The following is a 19,255-nucleotide window of genomic DNA, read 5'->3' as shown; positions in this document are numbered from 1 at the left end:
TCACCTGCGCTGGTTTTCCTTCTACTGCTCTGGCTACTACTTCACAATCTGCTAAGTGGCAGGGACATTGGCTTTTTCAGACCATGGGGATATTGTTGAGTGTAATTACATATATTAAAGATAACTTTCTTTAAGTAGTTCCCTAATGGTAAAAAATTTAATAAAGCTAAGAGGAAGAAAAGGCTCATTAACTAATAATAAATCTCATTGTTACACCAAGATGAATACTGGTAAATACAATCTATGTTTTCTACTTTGTGTCTTTTAAAATGAGAGACTGCTGGTAATTACCAGTGTATCATGAAGAACAAAGACGCTAATGTTAGGACTTTCCTTGTGGTCCAGTGGTTAAGAATCCGCCTTCCAATGCAGGGGACGCAGGTTCGATCCCTGGTGGGGGAACTAAGATCCCACATGCCGTGGGGCAACTAAGCCCCGGCGCCACAACTACTGAGCCCACACACTCTGGAGCCTGTGTGCCACAACTAGAGAGAAGCCTGCATGCTGCAATGAAAGATCCTGCATGCTGCAACTAAGACCCGATGCAGCTAAGAATTAATTAATTAATTAATTTTTAAAAAAGGACTCTAATGTCAAAGTAAGTCTATGCTGCAAGTCCTGTTTCTGCTGCTCTGGGGCCAGTTATTTGGTAGGGGGTCTTTGGGGGCTCCAATGTTTCCAGTAAGACCCTTTAGCGGCTGCAGAGCTGTGTCACCCTGGGCTCCTCTGGGCCTTCCAGAACAACCCAGAAGAGAGTGGGTTTTGCAGGGTGGGCTTTCAGTGGGCTGCCCAGGATGCTCTCAAAGAAAGGCTGAGGTAGCATTCTCTGTTACTGCATGGAAAAGCCAGCCCATCAAGTATCATTAGTGGGCTAATCACACTCAAGGGTTATAAAAGAAGAACATGATGCTGTGTTCCTTTCTTATAGCTATTTGGTCAAAGGCATGAAGCAGGTCTTATTTGCTTCTATTTCTCTCATCACAAAGCATAGCACTTTGTAGACAATTAAACACTAAGCATTTGTTGATTTAATGAATTAAGAGAAACTGATAATGTATACGTCCTCCAGGAGTTTAATCTGCCCGTAAGAATAAGTCATTTAGAGGAGGAAATGCAGGGGCTTAAGACACTGCATTTTGAAAGGATTCCAGTTCACGTTCCAGCCACACTAACCCAAATTCCTTTATCTTGAAAATGTAGGTAATAAAACTTGCCTTACAGAGTTGTGTGTTAGGGTTAGATGACACATGTATCTCATTTATGACTTATAACAACCCCAACATGTACTTATTATTCTTTTTGTTTCTGTCTTTCCTACTTCAAAGGAAGGGGCTACACCTACCTTATTTATTTTAGTATAGTCAGTAAAAGCAGAGTATATACTCAATCAATATTTGTTGAGTAAAGGAACAAAAAGGGGTTCAAGAGAATTTCTGTGAAATTGAGAACAACATGGTTAAAGCAAACTTCTTTCATATATGCTAACACCACTCTAAATACTTTAAAATGCCCATTTTTCTTCTCTTGCACATTCTCTGCATATTTTTAATGCAACTCCTACCTATATCTTCTACTTCTTAGTCTTCATATCACCAAGCTACAGAAATATAAAGTATCTTCATGAAGTTCATGTATGATTTAAAAACTTGAAGAGCTTGGATAATTGTTATGATGAAATTAACCTTTTAAAAGCATACTTATTAAAGTTCAAACAACTACACACACTAAAGTGTATGTATTTTCCTATTTTCAATTCCTGTGGCAAATGGAAAATGGTTTTATGGAACTGAGGGTGTTAACTGCATTCTCTGCCTGGTCATCTTAAAGTTATATTTGCTAGAAGGAAAAAGTCCTTGTGTACCAGAAGGATTACTGATCAATTCTACTCTAAGTATAATCTAATAAAGGCTTAAAACTAAACATACATTATAAAGATAATGTATGGCATTCACTAGTCAAATTTTACAAGTAGTCACTGAAATTCTTCTAAATGCGTAAACTATAACCAAACACATAAGAGACAAAAAAAAAGCTCAACCGATTTCTTTTTGTCCACTTCCTGACTTTCTTTAGACCATAAACACCTGAATATGTAGTACGATGTGCCTCAAATATAGTTTTAAATAAACCTTTCTGAATCTCCCAATAGTTTAACAGAGGGTGATAACATGCATCTGAAGGACATGCTGGCTTATGTATGTATGTGTACATACATGTATGTGTACACTAAGCATATACATCACATGAAGACGTAACAGACTACGTGCCTACACGCATGAGTACATGCATGCACGCATGCACGCACACACACACACACACACACAAACAAATTTTAAAGAAATTCTGGTTCTCATCAAAGCAGTTTACTTTCAGCCAGTTTACTATTTCTGGCACAGCTCTAAATATACAGTAAGTGATTCGTAAGTACATCAATTGATCTGAATTGTGGAAATGAAAGTATTACCAAGGTAATATTAAGATAGAGCTGTGAATGAGAACAAAAAAGTTCAAAGTTACCAAAAAATATGTTCTTTTGTCCATCTAAAAATATAAGGAACCAGTTGGTCCTTATTCTCCCTCTCATCAAGTCATCTGTATTTAAACAACTGTGAGCCAAGGACTGAATAGATTTTGGTTTCCTGTAGTATGAAGTTTAGCTGCCAGACACCAAAGAAACAACACGAAACTAAAAAGTGTTAAAAAGCCACGTTGCACTCTTTGTTTTGGGAAACATATCTCTCAGGATCCTTGAAGAAGATTATGGTGACCCCATATGCCAGTGATGAGTGTGCTGGCCTGACCCCTGGGACTCCACACAGGAACACAGAGCATCCAGACTTTCCAACTGAGGACTTCCCCATCCCAGAAAGCACATTCTGCGGCCAAGACAAAAACCAGAGCCTCACAGTCCTTAATGTGGTGACCAACCACTCCATAGAGAAAATGGGTAGGAGACTGACAAGTGAGAAAGTGAGAAATCACACTGCTGATGTGGTGGCTTTGGTCAAAATCCAAGGTGGGATCTAGGCATTGGTGTCATTGCTTGAATCATCATTGTGGTTGTGAGGAAAATATAGAGTACGTCCTAAATAGTTGAAGAATTGTGCTACTTTGACAACATTGAAAAAGCTGTCCTTGTGCCAGTGTTAGAAGATGACCCATGGAAATGCTGCCCAGGCAGTTCTAAAGCCATGGAGATCCCTAACTTTCCAAAAGCAATGGAAAGGAATATAAATCAAAAGACATTCTGCTCTCAAAACATTTTCTCTTTTTGTATAAATTCTGTAAAACTAGGTTTATAAAACAAAATACGTAGAAAACAGGAGCAAAACTAAGTAAACCAACTTGCAATCAAGATATTCAAAGTAACTAAAACTATATTAGAAACTGTAACTGTGTCTTCATTTTGACTACTCTCTGTTCTTGTTAAAATGAAAAGCAATCTGGAAATATCTATACATAACCATATACACAAATATACATGTATGAAACCACACTTCCAAATTCATATAGACAAGCCACAAGAGGGCACTTCAACAATGGAAAGAGACCATGAGGCTTATTTCCTTTAGATGCTTATTTCAGTACCTACTGGGCAACACATTTTCAAACTTTGGAAGAGAGACTCCTATTCCAAATTCTCTTTACTTTTCTACAGCTATAAGCTTTGCCAGATGCTCATATTTTTAAGAGTGTCTATCCATGTTCCAAATCTTCTTAACTAGAGGGTCAATGCACCTAGTATTTAGTAAATGAGTACTTACACTATAAAGATTTAAATAATGAACAGTAAAACTACCATGTTGTACAGAGAGTGTTGTAAATGTGTTCAGAGCCATGTAAAAAGCTTATGAAAACTTTGCTACCGAAACAGAGAAACCCAGTTTCTTTCCATCGTGATCACTTTAAGGTGCCTTATTTCAGAATATTTTTAAGTCTGGCATACAGGATAATGGTTCTTACTTTAAAACAAAGTATAACAGTTCCATTTAATTACTATTAGAAATGAAATGCTAGGATCTATACCTAGAGAGACTTCCTTGATCAGCTCAGCAGCAGCATGGCAACCCTGAACAAGTATCCGGGTCCAGGTCGATAGATCCCGATGCGTCTCCACCCGGAAGAGATGCATCTCAATGCCCTGCCGAGAGCCTGTCCTGGTAGCAAATGTAAGGTCAGATCCAAGTGAGGGTGATCGACATCCGGAGCCAGAATGAACCAACCTAGAACCACAAACAAAGATCAAAGGTAATTAATGCACTGTCAGAGGAAAATGTCAGCAATTTATGCTGATTAATAAGCAGAAATTATAAAAGCCATCAGCATTTTTTTTTTTTTTTTTGTGGTACGCGGGCCTCTCACTCTTGTGGCCTCTCCCGTTGCGGAGCACAGGCTCTGGACGCGCAGGCTCAGCGGCCATGGCTCACGGTCCTAGGCGCTCCGCGGCATGTGGGATCTTCCCGGACCGGGGCACGAACCCGTGTCCCCTGCATCGGCAGGCATACTCTCAACCGCTGCTCCACCAGGGAAGCCCCATCAGCAGTTTTTAGATAAGTATATTTCAAAACAAGAGTATAGTCTTTGAAGTAGATATCATTCTGTTTTCCCATAAAATGACCCCCTGGTGTCACAGGCAGAACACTAGGCTGGATGGCCCAAGGCCCCAGTTTCCCATTAGCTTTTTTTATGCTCCCAAGAGGCCATGCGTATCAAAAAAAGATTCAATTTTGATTAAGGGCTTCCCTGGTGGCGCAGTGGTTGAGAGTCCGCCTGCCGATGCAGGGGACACAGGTTCGTGCCCCGGTCCGGGAAGATCCCACATGCTGCGGAGTGGCTGGGCCCGTGAGCCATGGCCGCTGAGCCTGTGCGTCCGGAGCCTGTGCTCCGCAACGAGAGACGCCACAACAGTGAGAGGCCCACGTACCGCAAAAAAAAAAAAAAGAATAAAGCTGAGTATATCATAAACTAACACATTGCAAATCAACTATACATCAATTAAAAAAAAAAGAATAAAGTGGCTATAAACATCTTTGTATAGGTTTTTTTTAAATATAATTTTTCAACTGCCTTGGGTAAACCAAGGAGTGGAATATCTGGGCTGTATGGTAAGAAAATGTTTGTAAGAGACCACCAAACTCTGTCAAACTGGCTGTACCATTTTGCATTCCCACCAGCATTGTATGAGAGTTCCTGTTGCTCCAAATCCTCGCCAGTGTTTGGTGTTGTCAGTGCACCGGATACTGGCTATTCTAATAAGTGTGTAGTAGTATCTCGTTGTTTTAATTTGCATTTCCCTGATGATATGTGATGTGAAACATATTTTCATATTCTTATTTGCGATCTGTATATTTTCTTTGGTGGGGCGTGTATTCATGTTGTCATTGGCCCATTTTTTAATGAAGTTGTTTGTTTTCATTCTTTTTTTTTTTCTTTAGCCTGTGCCGCGTGGCTTGCAGCATCTTAGTTCCCCGACCAGGGATCGAACCCATGCACCCTGCAGTGGAAACATGGAGTCCTAACCACTGGACGGCCAGGGAATTCCCAAGTTGTTTGTTTTCTTACTGTTGAGCTTCAATAGCTCTTTGTATTATTTTGGATAACAGTCATTTATCTGATGTGTCTTTTGTGAATATTTTTTCCTAGTCTGTGCCTTCTCTTCTAATTCTTTGACACTGTCTTTCACAGAACAGAAATTTTTAGTTTTAATGAAGTCCAGCTTATAATTATTTCTTTCATAAATCATGTCTTCGGTGTTGTATCTAAAAAAAGCCATTATAATACCCAAGGTCATCTAAGTTTTCTCCTGTTACCATCTAGGAGTTTTATAGTTTTGCAATTTACACTTAGGTCTATGATCCATTTTGAGTTAATTCTGGTGAAGGGCAAAATTTTTTTACATGTGGATATCTAGTTGTTCCAGCAGGATTCATTGAAAAAGACTGTATTTGTTCCATTGTAGCGCCTTTGCTCCTTTGTCAAAGATCAGTTGATGATATTTACAAAGGTCTATTTCTGAGCTCTCTATTCTGTTTCACTGATCTATATATTTGTCTGTTCTTTCATCAACACTACACTGTCTTGATTACTGCAGCTTTATAGTAAGTCTTGAAGTTGGGTAACATCAGTCCTCCAACTTTGTTCTCCAATTTTGTGTTTGTTCAATTTTGTGTTGTTCTTCAATTTTGTGTGTCTGGGTCTTTTGCCTCTCCATATAAACTTTAGAATCAGTTTGTCAATATCCATAAAATAACTTGCTAAAATTCTGACTGGGATTGCATTGAATCTATAGAGCAATTTGGGAAAAACTGACGTCTTGAAAATATTGTCTTCCTATCCATGAACAATGAATATCTATTTATTTAGTTCTTCTTTGATTTTGTTCATCAGAGTTTTGGAGTTTTCCTCATATAGATCTTGAACACATTTTGTTAGATTTATATTTAAGTATTTCATTTTGGGGGGATGCTAATGTAAATGGCATTGTGTTTTTAATTTCAAATTCCACTTGCTCATTGTTAGTATATAGGAAAGTAATTGACTTTTGTCCACTGATCTTGTATCCTGCAACCATGCTATAAGAGCTTATTAGTTCCAGGAGTTTTTTACCAATTCTTTTCAATTTTCTACATAGCTGATCATGTCTTCTGAAAACAAAGATAGTTTTATGTCTTCCTTTTCAATCTGTATACCTTTAACTTCCTTTTCTTGCCTTACTGGATTAGCAAGGACTTGCAGTATGATGTCGAAAGGAGTGGCAAGAGGGGAACATCCTTGCCTTGGGCCTGATCTTAGTGGAAAAGCTTTGTGTTTCTCATCATTAAGTATGATGTTAGCTGTAGATTTTTTGTAGGTAGTCATTATCAAGTTGAGAATGTTCCCATTTATTCTTAGTTTACTGAAAGTTTTAATCATGAATGGGTGTTGCATTTTGTCAAATGCTTTTCCTGTATCTCCTGATACAAGATTTTTCTTCTTCAGTTTGTTGACGTGATGGGTTACACAAATTCATTTTCTTTTCTTTTCTTTTTTTTGTGGCAGGGTGGTCACACCATGCAGCATGTGGGATCTTATTCCCCTGATGAGTGATCGAACCCGTGCCCCCTGCAGTGGAAGTGTGGAGTCTTAACCACTGGACCACCAGGGAAGTCCCTACACAAATTGATTTTCAAATGTTGAACCAGCCTTGCATATCGAAAATAAATCCCACTTGGTTGTGATGTATAATTCTTTTCATACTTTTTTGGATTAGATTTGATAGTATCATTTTGAGGATTTTTACATCTATGCTCATGAGAGATATTGGTCTGTATTTTTCTTATAATGTCTTTTGCTGGTTTTGGTATTAGCATAATGCTAGTCTCATAGAATGAGTCAGGAAGTATTCCCTCTGCTTCAATTCTTTGAAAGAGACTGTAGGGAATTTCTTCCTTAAATGTTTGGTAGAATTCACCAGTGAACTCATCTGGGTCTGGTGCTTTCTGTTTTGGAAGACCTTACACTCTTCCCAAAAATTAACTCAAAATAGATCTTAGAGCTAAACGTAAAATGTAATAGTGTAAAGCTTCAAGAAGACATTTTAACAGAAAATCTAAGTAATCTAAAAAGATACAACACCAAAAGCATGATCCATAAAGGAAAAAAATGATTAAGTTGGACTTCATTAATTAAAAACATTTGCTCTTTGAAAAACACTGTTAAGAGAATGAAAAGACAAGTCACAAAGTAGAAGAAAATTTATGAAAACATATACCTGGTAAAGGACTGTATCCAAAATACACAAAGAACTTTTTTTTTTAAGAGATCACTTTTAAAAAAAAATAATTAATTATATTTCTGGCTGCATTGGATCCTCGTTGCTGTGCACGTGGGCTTTCTCTAGTTGTGGTGAGTGGGGGCCACTCTTCGTTGCAGTGCGTGGGCTTCTCATTGTGAAGGCTTCTCTTGTTGCGCAGCACAAGCTCTAGGCATACGGGCTTCAGTAGTTGTGGCACAAGGGCTCAGTAGTCGTGGCTTGTGGGCTCTAGAGTGCAGGCTTAGTAGTTGTGGCGTACACGCTTAGTTGCTCCGCAGCATGTGGGATCTTCTCAGACCAGGGATCGAACCTGTGTCCCCTGCATTGGCAGGCAGATTCTTCACCACTGCACCACCACGGAAGTCCCGACAAAGAACTCTTAAAACTCTACTTGCCTATTCAATATTCGTTTTCTCATTCTTCCTTAGAAATAGAAAGCTGCCTTTATCCTGAATGACAACATGCACAGATAAAAGAGTATTTCCCAAACTTCTTTGAAGAAAGAGACGTCCAATGAATTGCAAGCTGTTAATGGATAGGATTACCAGAAAAGCCCCACAACTGGAGAACAAGGCAGCAGGTATGTGCCCCTTCTGTCCTTTTCCTCTTCTTCCTCCTGCCTACAATTTGGATATTATGGCTAAAGCTTCCAGTAACCATCTTGAGCCATGAGGCAACCTTGAAGGGTAGAAGCCTCTTGCTAAGGACGGCTGTTTTCTTTTACATAAGAAAGAAAAAAACACCTATTTTATTATTTTATGTTACTTTTGCTACAGAGTTTGCTTCCTAGTGATCATAAATATGCAAATGATGTGTTAAATAGGCAGTCAGAATATAAGTCTGTAATTCTGTCTGGAGATATAAATTTGGGAGTTGTCAGTGTAAAAGAGATATTTCAAGCTATGGTATCAGATACAATCACCAGAGGGACAGGGTAGTTGATAGAGAAGAGATCTGAGCCCTGAAATAAGCCAATGTTTAGAAATCCAGGGGACTTCCCTGGCGGTCCAGTGGTTAAGACTCTGCGTTTCCAATGCAGGGGGCCCGAGGTTCAATCTCTGGTCAGGGAACTAAGATCCCTTTTTTTTCTTTTGGCATGGTGCGGGCCAAAAAAAAAAAGAAAAGAAAAAAGAAATCTGTAAGATAAGTAGAGATCAACAAAGGGGAATAAGAAAGTGCGGACAGGGAGTTTAGTGGAGAACTGACAGAAGCAGGAGAAACCACTAAAAAAGTACAAAAAAAGGAGCTGCAAAAAATTTTTTTCAACTACTTTCAGTAATTATACTGTTGGTGATAATGTTGTAGTAGTAATAATAGTAGCACTATTCTGATATGTAACGTGGGATAAAGCAAATGAGCAATTATGGGATGTTCTAATGTGATCATCTCTGGTGTCCTTAAGATCTGCAATTCTGGATATGGGAAAAAGGAAAACCAGATGTAAGATAGAAGACGTTAAGTGATTACACTGTAGTCTCAAACTTGAAATGGACTATCAGTGTGAACTCAACGATGTATTTTATGTTTAAAAAATATATATATGTATATATATACACTTATACATACTTCCTACCTCTGTCCATCAACAAAGGCCTATAAACAATAACTAATCCAATAGCAACAAATGTAGTTAGTGCCCAAATTGAACCTCCATCCCCTCAAAAGAAAAAAAAAAAGTGAGGCTTCTTGGAAAATGTCAGATCTAGAGCAGAAAATACACAAGTTAAGTCCAGAGTATTGTATCATAATGGATAATATGGCAATTCTCAAACACTTTTATATAAAAGTCCTGTCAAAAAGGCTGAGAAGTCCACCTGAAGAGCTACCATTGGCTAAAGATAGGACCATTTTTGAGCATCAACAAGGACAAACTACAATGGATATTAAATTTATAATTTCACAGTGATTTTTTTAAAAAATTGACTGGTTCCTCCAAAAGTTAAAAATGTTACCATATGATCCAACAATCCCACTCCTAGGTATACACCCAGGAGAAATAAAAACATCTATTAGTATAAAAATTTGTTCACAAGTGTTCATAGCAGTATTATTCATAATAGCCAAAAAGTAGAAATAGTCCAAATGTCCATCAACTGATAAGTGGATAAACAAAATGTGGTACATCCATACAATGGAATATTATTCAGCCATAAAAAGAAAACTTTGGAACTACTTGGTTACAACTCTTGACTCCCATTCACTTAAAATATGATACTACTCTACTACATTAAAAAAAAAAATGATGTGCCATCTTTTTACTTTAAAAAGTGAGTTCTAGGGACTTCCCTGGTTGCACAGTGGATAAGACTCCACACTCCCAATGCAGGGGGCCTGGGTTCAATCCCTGATCAGGGAACTAGATCCCACATGCATGCCACAACTAAGAGTTTGCATGCCACAACTAAGGAGCCCTCATGCCGCAACTAAGGAGCTGGTGAGCTGTAACTAAGGAGCCTGCCTGCTGCAACTAAGGAGCCCGCCTGCCCCAACTAAGGAGCCTGCCTGCCACAACTAAGGAGGCTGCCTGCCACAACTAAGACCCGGTGCAACCAAATAAATAAATAATTTTTTTTTTTTTTAAGTGAGGTCTAGGAACCCCCTGGCGATCCAGTGGTTAGGACTCAGCACTTTCACTGCTGTGGCGTGGGTTCAATCCCTGGTTGGGGAACTAAGATCCCACAGACTGCACAGTGTGGCCAAAAAAAAAGTGAGTTCCAACTCATTTAGGGGGGGATAAGTAATAACGCCCCTTGAAATACTTTTAGATGTAAGAAAATGAGAGATTGAGCTAAGCATTTTAGGGAGAAGATTCAAATCAAGTATGGGACAGCAATGAAAAAAAGTAGAGAAGAGAAAAAACATTGGGAAACATAAGCAAGAAAGACCCTTAGAGTTTCTATCATATGTCATACATATTCTTCCCCATGAGATGTTCATGAGAACAGGGTTTCAAGATCAAAGCTAAGAAATGTGACATTCATGAACTAAAAACTATTTTCAGATAAAAGGGAAAGAACAGAGCTTCATGTGCCACTCATTCCTCATTGCTTGCATTACCACCTTAACCATCCCCACCCCGCCCACCCCCACCCAGTCCATGGAAAAATGTCTTCCACAAAACCAGTCCCTGGTGCCAAAAAGGTTGGGGACCACTGGTTTAAAACATATTTTAAAAATCCCTTCAACTAACAGTGAAAAACTTGCAACAAAGAAAATCTTAATCCCAGATGGCTTTGCTAATGAATTCTACCAAATATTTAAAGAAGAATCAATGCCAATTCTTTATAAAGTCTTCCAAAAAAATAGAAGAGGTGGGAATACCTCCCAACTCTTTCTATGAGGCCAATCCCCATCAAATTATTAGCAAATTGAATCCAGCATGACCAAATAAGATTTATCTCAGAAGTGCAAGGTTGGTTTAATATCCAAAAATCGATATTGTAATTGACTTACAAATTAATTTGATTTAAAAAATTATTTTTAAATTGACTGATAAATTGATAAGTAAAACCATATAAATAGACTAAAGGACAGAACCCACATGATCACTGTAACAGACATGGAAAAAACATTTTAACAAATCCAAAACCTTTCCAGGATGAAAATAGAAGGGAACTTCCTCACCTGGATATCAGTTTATCTATTAAAAAAACCCCACAGCTAACATCATACTTAATGGTAAAAGATTCAATGTTTTCCCCCTAAGAACAGGAAAAAGACAAGGATGCCTGCTTACGCTACTTCTATTAAAAATTGTACTGCGGACGTCCCTGGTGGTGCAGTGGATAAGAATTTGCCTGCCAATGCAGGGAAACATGTTCGAGCCCTGGTCCAGGAAGATCCCACATGCCGCGGAGCAACTAAGCCTGTGTGCCACAACTACTGAGCTTGCACTCTAGAGCCCACGAGCCATAACTACTGAGGCCTGTGCGCCTCAAGTCTGTGCTCGGCAGTAAGAGAAGCCACTGCAATGAGAAGCACGCGCATCGCAACAGAGAGTAGCTCCCACCCGCTGCAACTAGAGAAAGCCCGTGAGCAGCAACTAAGACCCAATACAGCCAAAAATAAATTGAAAAAAAAATTGTACTGGAGGGAATTCTGTGGCGGTCCACTGGTTAGGACTCAGCACTTTCACTGCTGTGGCCTGGGTTCAATCCCTGGTTGGGGAACTAAGATCCTGCAAGCTGCACAGCACAGTCAAAACGATACATACAGGGCTTCCCTGGTGACGCAGTGGTTGAGAGTCCACCTGCCAATGCAGGGGACACGGGTTTGTGCCCCAGTCTGGGAAGATCCCACATGCTGCGGAGCAGCTGAGCCTGTGAGCCATGGCCGCTGAGCCTGCGCGTCCGGAGCCTGTGCTCCACAACGGGAGAGGCCACAACAGTGAGAGGCCCGCGTACCGCAAAAAAAAAAAGCTACATAAATAAATAAATAAATATTTTACTGGCGAGTCTGGCCAGAGCAATTAGGCAAGAAAATGAAATAAAAGGCACCTAGAATGGAAAGGAAGTGGTAAAAACTATCCCTTGTTTGCAGATGACAATATCTTGTACATAGAAAGTCCTAAGGAATCTACTAAAAACCTATTAGAATAATAAACAAGTTGAGCAAGATTGTAGGATATAAGATCAAGATATAAAAATCAGTGTATTGATGGAATACACTAGCAATGAACAATCCAAAAAGAAAATTAAGAAAATTCATTTACAATAGCATTAAAATTTAATACTACTTAAGAATAAATTTAGTGAAAGAAGTATAAAACTTGTATTCTGAAAACTAAAAAACATTGCTGAAAGAAATAAAAGAAAACCTAAATAAATAAAAAGATATCCTGTATCATGGATCGGAAGACAATATTTTTAAGATGGCAATACTCCCTAGATTGATCTACAGAGTCAATGAAATGCCTATCAGAATTTCATCTTTTTTTGTTTGTTTGTTTGCAGAAATTGACAAACTGACCCTAAAATCCATAGGTAAATGCCAGGGATTCTGAATTGCCAAAATAATCTTGAAAAAGAACAAAGTTAGAGGACTCACACTTCTGATTTCAAAACTTACCACTAAACTATAAAATTGAGAGTCCAGAAATAAACCCTCACATTTACGATCAACTGATTTTTGACAAGGATGTCAAGGGACTTCAATGGAGAAAGAAGTCTTTTCAATAAATGGTACTGTGATAATTGGATTTTCATATGCAAAAGAATAAAGTTTGACCACTACTTCACACCATATACAAAAACTGACTTCATTTGTATAAAAGAATGAAATGTAGAGCTAAAACTATAAAACTTTTAGAAGAGAACATAGGATTAAGTCTTTGTGACATTGGATTAGGGAAAGCCTTCTTAGATATAACACAAAAAATGCAAGCGATATAAGGCTGATAAATTGGACTTCATCAAAATTAAAAACTTCTGTGCTTCAGATGACACTATCAAGAAAGTGAAAAGAGGGACTTCCCTGGTGGTGCAGTGGTTAAAAATCCTCCTGCCAGTGCAGGGGACATGGGTTTGAGCCCTGGTCCGGGAAGATCCCACATGCTGCGGAGCAACTAAGCCCGAGCTCCACAACTGCTGAGCCTGTGCTCTAGAGCCCGTGAGCCACAACTACTGAGCCTACGTGCCACAACTACTGAGTCCACGTGCCACAACTACTGAAGCCTGCTCGCCTAGAGCTCATGCTCCGCTACAAGAGAAGCCACCGCAATGAGAAGCCCATGCACCGCTCACCACGACTAGAGAAAGTCCACGCACAGCAATGAAGACCCAACATAGCCAAAAAAACAAAAAAACCATATCTTCACACAAAAAGTTGTACCTGAGTGTTATAGCAGCATTATTCATAACAGTCTAGTCAAAAAAGTGGAAATAACTCAAATGGCCATCAACTGATGAATGTGCTATATCCATACAATGGAATATCATTAAGCCTTGAAAAGGAATGAAGTTGTGACACGTGCTCCAACGTGGATAAACCTTGAAAACATTACACAAAGTGAAAGAAGTCACACATAAAGGGCTATGTAACATGATCCCACATATATGCAATGTTCAGAATAGGCCAAATCTACAGAGCCAGAAAGTAGATTTGTGGTTGCTTAGGCCTGGGGGAGGGGAAAATGAAGAGTGACTACTAACGGGTAAGGAGTTTCTTTTTGGGGTGATGAAAGTGTCCTAATATTGATTGTAACTCTTTGAACATATTAAAAACCATTAAACTTTCTACTTTAAATGGGTGAACTGTATGGTATGTGACTTATATCACAATAAAGCTGCTAAAAAAGTAACAGTGAAGTATACATATGGAAAGAAGAGGAGAAAGCAGTTCTCTTTAAAGTCATTAAACTATTCAACACTTTGTTTCATGACAACCACTTAATATAGTTTAATTTATTCACTTCTTCCAAAAATATTTTCCCTATTTTTAACAAGTCGAAGTAGATCAGTATAACAGAACACACTACCTCACTATAAGGAATCACTCAGCAGATAATGTTTCCCACATAGGATTTTTAAAAACTTGGATGAGAAATGTATACCAAAGATAAATAAATAAAATGGCTTCTTCTTAGCTTCATTGTAGGCTGTATACCTGTAATATTTTTCTACAAATTTGCTGGTTCCTTCTTACTCCTCTAGCAGTAACCTGAACAGATGACATCTAAGAGTAAATGGATGCTCCTTCACATTTCCTTTCATTGCCAGGGAGTCATTACTGGTTCAGATAAAAGACAAGCCTGTGTCTCTCAAGGAAAAGGCAGTTTCTTCTAATCTACCAACTGGTTTAGCCAAGTTAATTACTATAGTTCTCAACCCTGGCTCTACACTAGAATCACCTGGTGCACAGCTTTTAAATATTACTGATGTCTGGCTCCCATCCTCAAACATTCAGATTTAACTGGTCTAGGGTGGGGCCCAGTCAACCTTATTTTACTATAAGTTCTCCAGATGATTCAAATGTGTAGCCACAGTTAAGAAGCACAAAACTAATGGTTTGCCAACTTTTTGGTCTTCAACAAAGGAGGACCCTTTGTTGAGGACACTTCAACACTCTTAAAAACTGAGGGGGCTTCCCTGGTGGCACAGTGGTTAGGAATCCTCCTGCCAATACAGGAGACACGGGTTCAAGCCCTGGTCCGGGAAGATCCCACATGCCGCGGAGCAACTAAGTCCGTGCACCACAACTACTGAGCCTGTGCTCTAGAGCCCGCTAGTCACAACTGCGGAGCCCATGTGCCACAACTACTGAAGCCCGCGCACCTAGAGCCCATGCTCCCAACAAGAGAAGCCACCACAATGAGAAGCCCTCGCTCCCCAATGAAGAGTAGCCCCTGCTCGCTGCAACTGGAGAGAGCCCACGCTTAGCAACAAAGACCCAACGCAGCCAAAAATAAAAATAAATAAAGTAATTTATTTTTTTAAAAAAGTGTTTAAAAACTACTGAGTACTCCAAAACACTTTTCTTCATATGGATTATATTTATTGATATTTACTATAATGAGAAATTAAAACTGAGAATTTTTTTTTTTTTTTTTTGCGGTACGCGGGCCTCTCACTCTTGTGGCCTCTCCCGTTGCGGAGCACAGGCTCCGGACGCGCAGGCTCAGCGGCCATGGCTCACGGGCCTAGCCGCTCTGCGGCATGTGGGATCTTCCCGGACCAGGGCACGAACCCATGTCCCCTGCATCGGCAGACGGACTCTCAACCACTGCGCCACCAGGGAAGCCCTGAGAAATTTTTAAAATATTAATTCATTTAAAAATAAAAAATAACAAACCGGTTAGATGTTAATATAAATAACTTATTTTTATTAAAATAATATTTTCCCAAACAACAACAAAACATTAATGTGAAGAGTAGCATTGTTTTAAATTTTTTGCAAATCTCTTTAATATCCAGCACAATAAAAGAGAGCTGAATTCTTATATGTGCTTCTGCATTCTGCTGCAGTATGCAGTTTAAGTATGCCAAGCCTCACACAGCTAGGCAGTTGGACAAGGAAGGAGTATTTATAGCCTTTTCAGATAATTGTGGTTATCTTTCTGTCTACCAAACCAAAACTCAACAGCGGATTCTTAAAGGTTAGTTGCAATGTAGTATCTGAAAACTTATCAATAAAGTTTTCATATCCTGTTACATTAAAAATCCTTTGGTCTCTCTTGCAGCTTGAATAGATCTTTCTTACCCTTGCATGATTTTGTAGCATCATGTATTGGTCATTTGGAATATATTTTTTCATTGAGTTATGCACATTTTCCAAATGTTAAAAGCATTTTATTATAGCAAAAAGTCACATTTGCTAGTATCACCAATGATCTCATCAGACAAGTCTTTAAGTATTGGGAAGCTATCAAACTCACAGAGACAGATACTAGTTTTCCAGAATTCTAATTTTTGTTTGAAAGCTAGAAATTTATAATTGTTAACAAATACCATCAGTGTTTTCCTTAAATGACAAATTCATTTTGGTTATTTTAGGAAAAAAAATGTCTAACAAATACCCAAGTCTGACCAGCCACAGTGTGTCAGCCAGTTGTTTTTTCAAGTGAAAAAATGGTGTTGCATGAAAAAACCCGCTGGTTCAGCTTGCAGCTCAACCACACATGCTTTCCTCTGCAGCAACTCTCATAACTCAGTATGCAGCAGAAGTGGACTCTGAGCACTTCCCACTTCATCTCACAGATTATTAATAAGATGAATACTCAAGGGTTGAGATTAAATAAACTAGTAATTTTTACTGCTTCAACAAAGACATTTTGAGGTTAAACTGGTATGTTTTCTCCCTGCAAGTCCATACAGTTTGGTGCCAACTGCCTTGATTCATGCTAAGGTACCAGCAATTTTACCAACCCTCAGTGCAAATGTCAACAATGAAAAAAGCAAACAACATCTTAGTATTACTGTGAAAATAGTTTTGAACTTACAGACCCCCTGAAGAAGGAATCCCCAGAGGTCCATGAAAGTATAATTTGAGAACCACCTCCCTGGGCTGATCCCTGTAGAACCAACATGCCAATTACACATTAGCTATCTCTGGAAGAGTTAAATAAGTTTCAAAACTACTCCACATATGATCCAAGTAAGACAAAGTATGAGGAAAGTGACAGGGTGTATTCTACCATATTCAGTTTGATTGCTAATCCCAAATCAGACATTAAAAAATAGAAAGTCCAGGAGAATTTTTCCTACAGATTTGATTATGAAATATTTGGCAGAGGGAATCTAATTCAAACCAGCTGCTGGACTCTTGCTGCACAGCAGTTGGTTAGAACACACTGCCAAAAGGCCCCCTTAGTGGGGAAGCCAGATGAGCTCATGCAAAGGTGTTTCAGCAGCTTTTACCCTGTTAAGTCCCATAAGCACAACACCACTCAATTTTCTACATCATAAAGTAGCCACACTTTCTCTGGATCGTTTTCTTTTCCAGTCAAAGAAAGATTATAGGAAAAGACTACAAAATTCACATCCTGCAAAATCCACGGCACCTATATCTATTTTTCTACCTGTATCCTGTACCTGGCTTTAACCTCAAGAAATGTGTAAAATAAAAATAAAATAAAAATCCTCTTCATATATCACTTTCATGTTTTTACTTAATTCCTCAACCATCCCGAAATATCAGCTATTAAGTAAACATACACACACGCTTTTGGTTTCCAAGAATCTATAAATGTGCAAGCCAATATAAATGGTTAACTCATGTTAATTTATATTACCCTAACAGTGTTCTTTGATTTTTAAAATTTATTTTATTTATTTTTGGCTGTGTTGGGTCTTCATTGCTGGGCGCAGGCTTTCTCTAATTGTGGCGAGCAGGGGCTACTCTCCGCTGAGGTGCGCAGGCTTCTCATTGCGGTGACTTCTCTTGTTGCGGAGTACGGGCTATATGTGTGTGGGCTTCAATAGCTGTGGCACGCGGGTTCAGTAGTTGTGGCCCATGGGCTCTAGAGAGCAGGCTCAGTAGTTGTGGCGCACGGGCTTAGTTGGCTGCAGCATGTGAGATCTTCATGGACAAGGGCTCGAACCCGTGTCCCCTGCATTGGCAGGTGGATTCTTAACCACTGCATCACCAGGGAAGCCCTTCTTTGATTTTTTTTTAAATTTACTTATTTTATTTATTTACTTTTGGCTGCACTGGGTCTTCATTGCTGCGCGCGGGCTTACTCTAGTTGCAGCGAGCGGTGGCTTCTCTTGTTGTGAAGCACGGGCTCTAGAGCACAGGCTCAGTAGTTGTGGCACACAGGCTTAGTTGCTCTGCAGCATGTGGGATCTTCGTGGACCAGGGCTCGAACCCATGTCGCCTGCACTGGCAGGCGGATTCTTAACCACTGCACCACCAGGGAAGTTCCCTTCTTTGATTTTTGAACTGCAATTAATTCTTAATTTATCAGGGACTATCTACCTTTGCTATTGGATCATTAAGGTCCTTAATCTTTTCCTTCTCTATATGTTTGTTACCCTTGTGTGTGTGTGTATGTCATCCACTCATAAGAACATGTTCCAAAGTATTAGAATTAGTGAAAGTGAACATTCAGCCCTTTCTCATTACTCACATGTATCTCAAACTGCCTCTTTCCTCCACACTAAAAAGACATAAGCACACCACTTTCTGGCTTTGCCTCTCTTTACTGGATACCTTCTGGTCTGGGTGTCTCCTCTGGTCTCTTTCAGTGGCGATACTCTAACCTCTCTAGGAGGCAGAGGATGATTAAGCCCCCTTAATTCTATCAAGAAGTGACTTCAACCAATTCCATTTGGCCAACACAGCCACATGGAAAAACTAAACCTCTCATCTGCCTGTCACTTTTGCTCCTAATCCACCAGTACTTCCTGGGCAAGGAGTGAAGAATCCTTGCTGTTTCATTAATTAATTAAACGTATTAAGAGGGACTTCCCTGGTGGTGCAATGGTTAAGAATTTGCCTGCCAATGCAGGGGACAACGGTTCGAGCCCTGGTCTGGGAAGATCCCACATGTCGCAGAGCAACTAAGCCCAGTGCGCTACAACTACTGAGCCTGCGCTCTAGAGCCCTTGAGCCACAACTACTGAGACCGTGTGCTACAACTACTAAAGCCCGCGTGCCTAGAGCCCGTGCTCCGCAACGAGAAGCCACCACAATGAGAAGCCCACGCACCGAAATGAAGAGTAGCCTCCACTCGCCGCAGCTAGAGAAAGCCCACGCGCAGCAACAAAGACCCAATGCAGCCAATAAATAATAAAAAACAAAAACAAAAACAAATATATATCTGAATTCCTCACATTTAATATGAAACTTTCACTACTCATAAAAACTGTTGGTTTAGAGCTAAGCTCTTCTTTTAACAATGTCAAAAAACCAATTATACTTTTTACACAAATTCTTCCTTGACATATTTTCACTTAATAATAAATAATTATTATAATTAAAGAAGCTAACACTTACTTAAGCGCCTACAATGTGTCAGGTACCACT

At 39.3% G+C, this 19,255-nt stretch overlaps 1 protein-coding gene across 1 annotated transcript in view; it reads right to left on the bottom strand.

The window, feature by feature from the left end:
* SNTB2 (syntrophin beta 2) overlaps positions 1-19,255 on the bottom strand; it is a gene marked incomplete at its 5' end in the record, with an annotated part of 92,455 nt that overhangs the window by 9,346 nt on the left and 63,854 nt on the right. Inside the window, one exon of the mRNA XM_082676545.1 lies at positions 4,027-4,223. Within this exon, the coding sequence (XP_082532671.1) occupies positions 4,027-4,223 (197 nt within the window). The remainder of the gene's footprint in view (positions 1-4,026; positions 4,224-19,255) is intronic.

Source organism: Grampus griseus (assembly GCF_964374135.1).
Source record: "Grampus griseus genome assembly, chromosome: 19".
In the NCBI taxonomy this organism is placed as follows: domain Eukaryota; kingdom Metazoa; phylum Chordata; class Mammalia; order Artiodactyla; family Delphinidae; genus Grampus; species Grampus griseus.
Note: the sequence above shows the minus strand (reverse complement) of the source record. Positions and strands in the feature narration are given on the sequence as shown.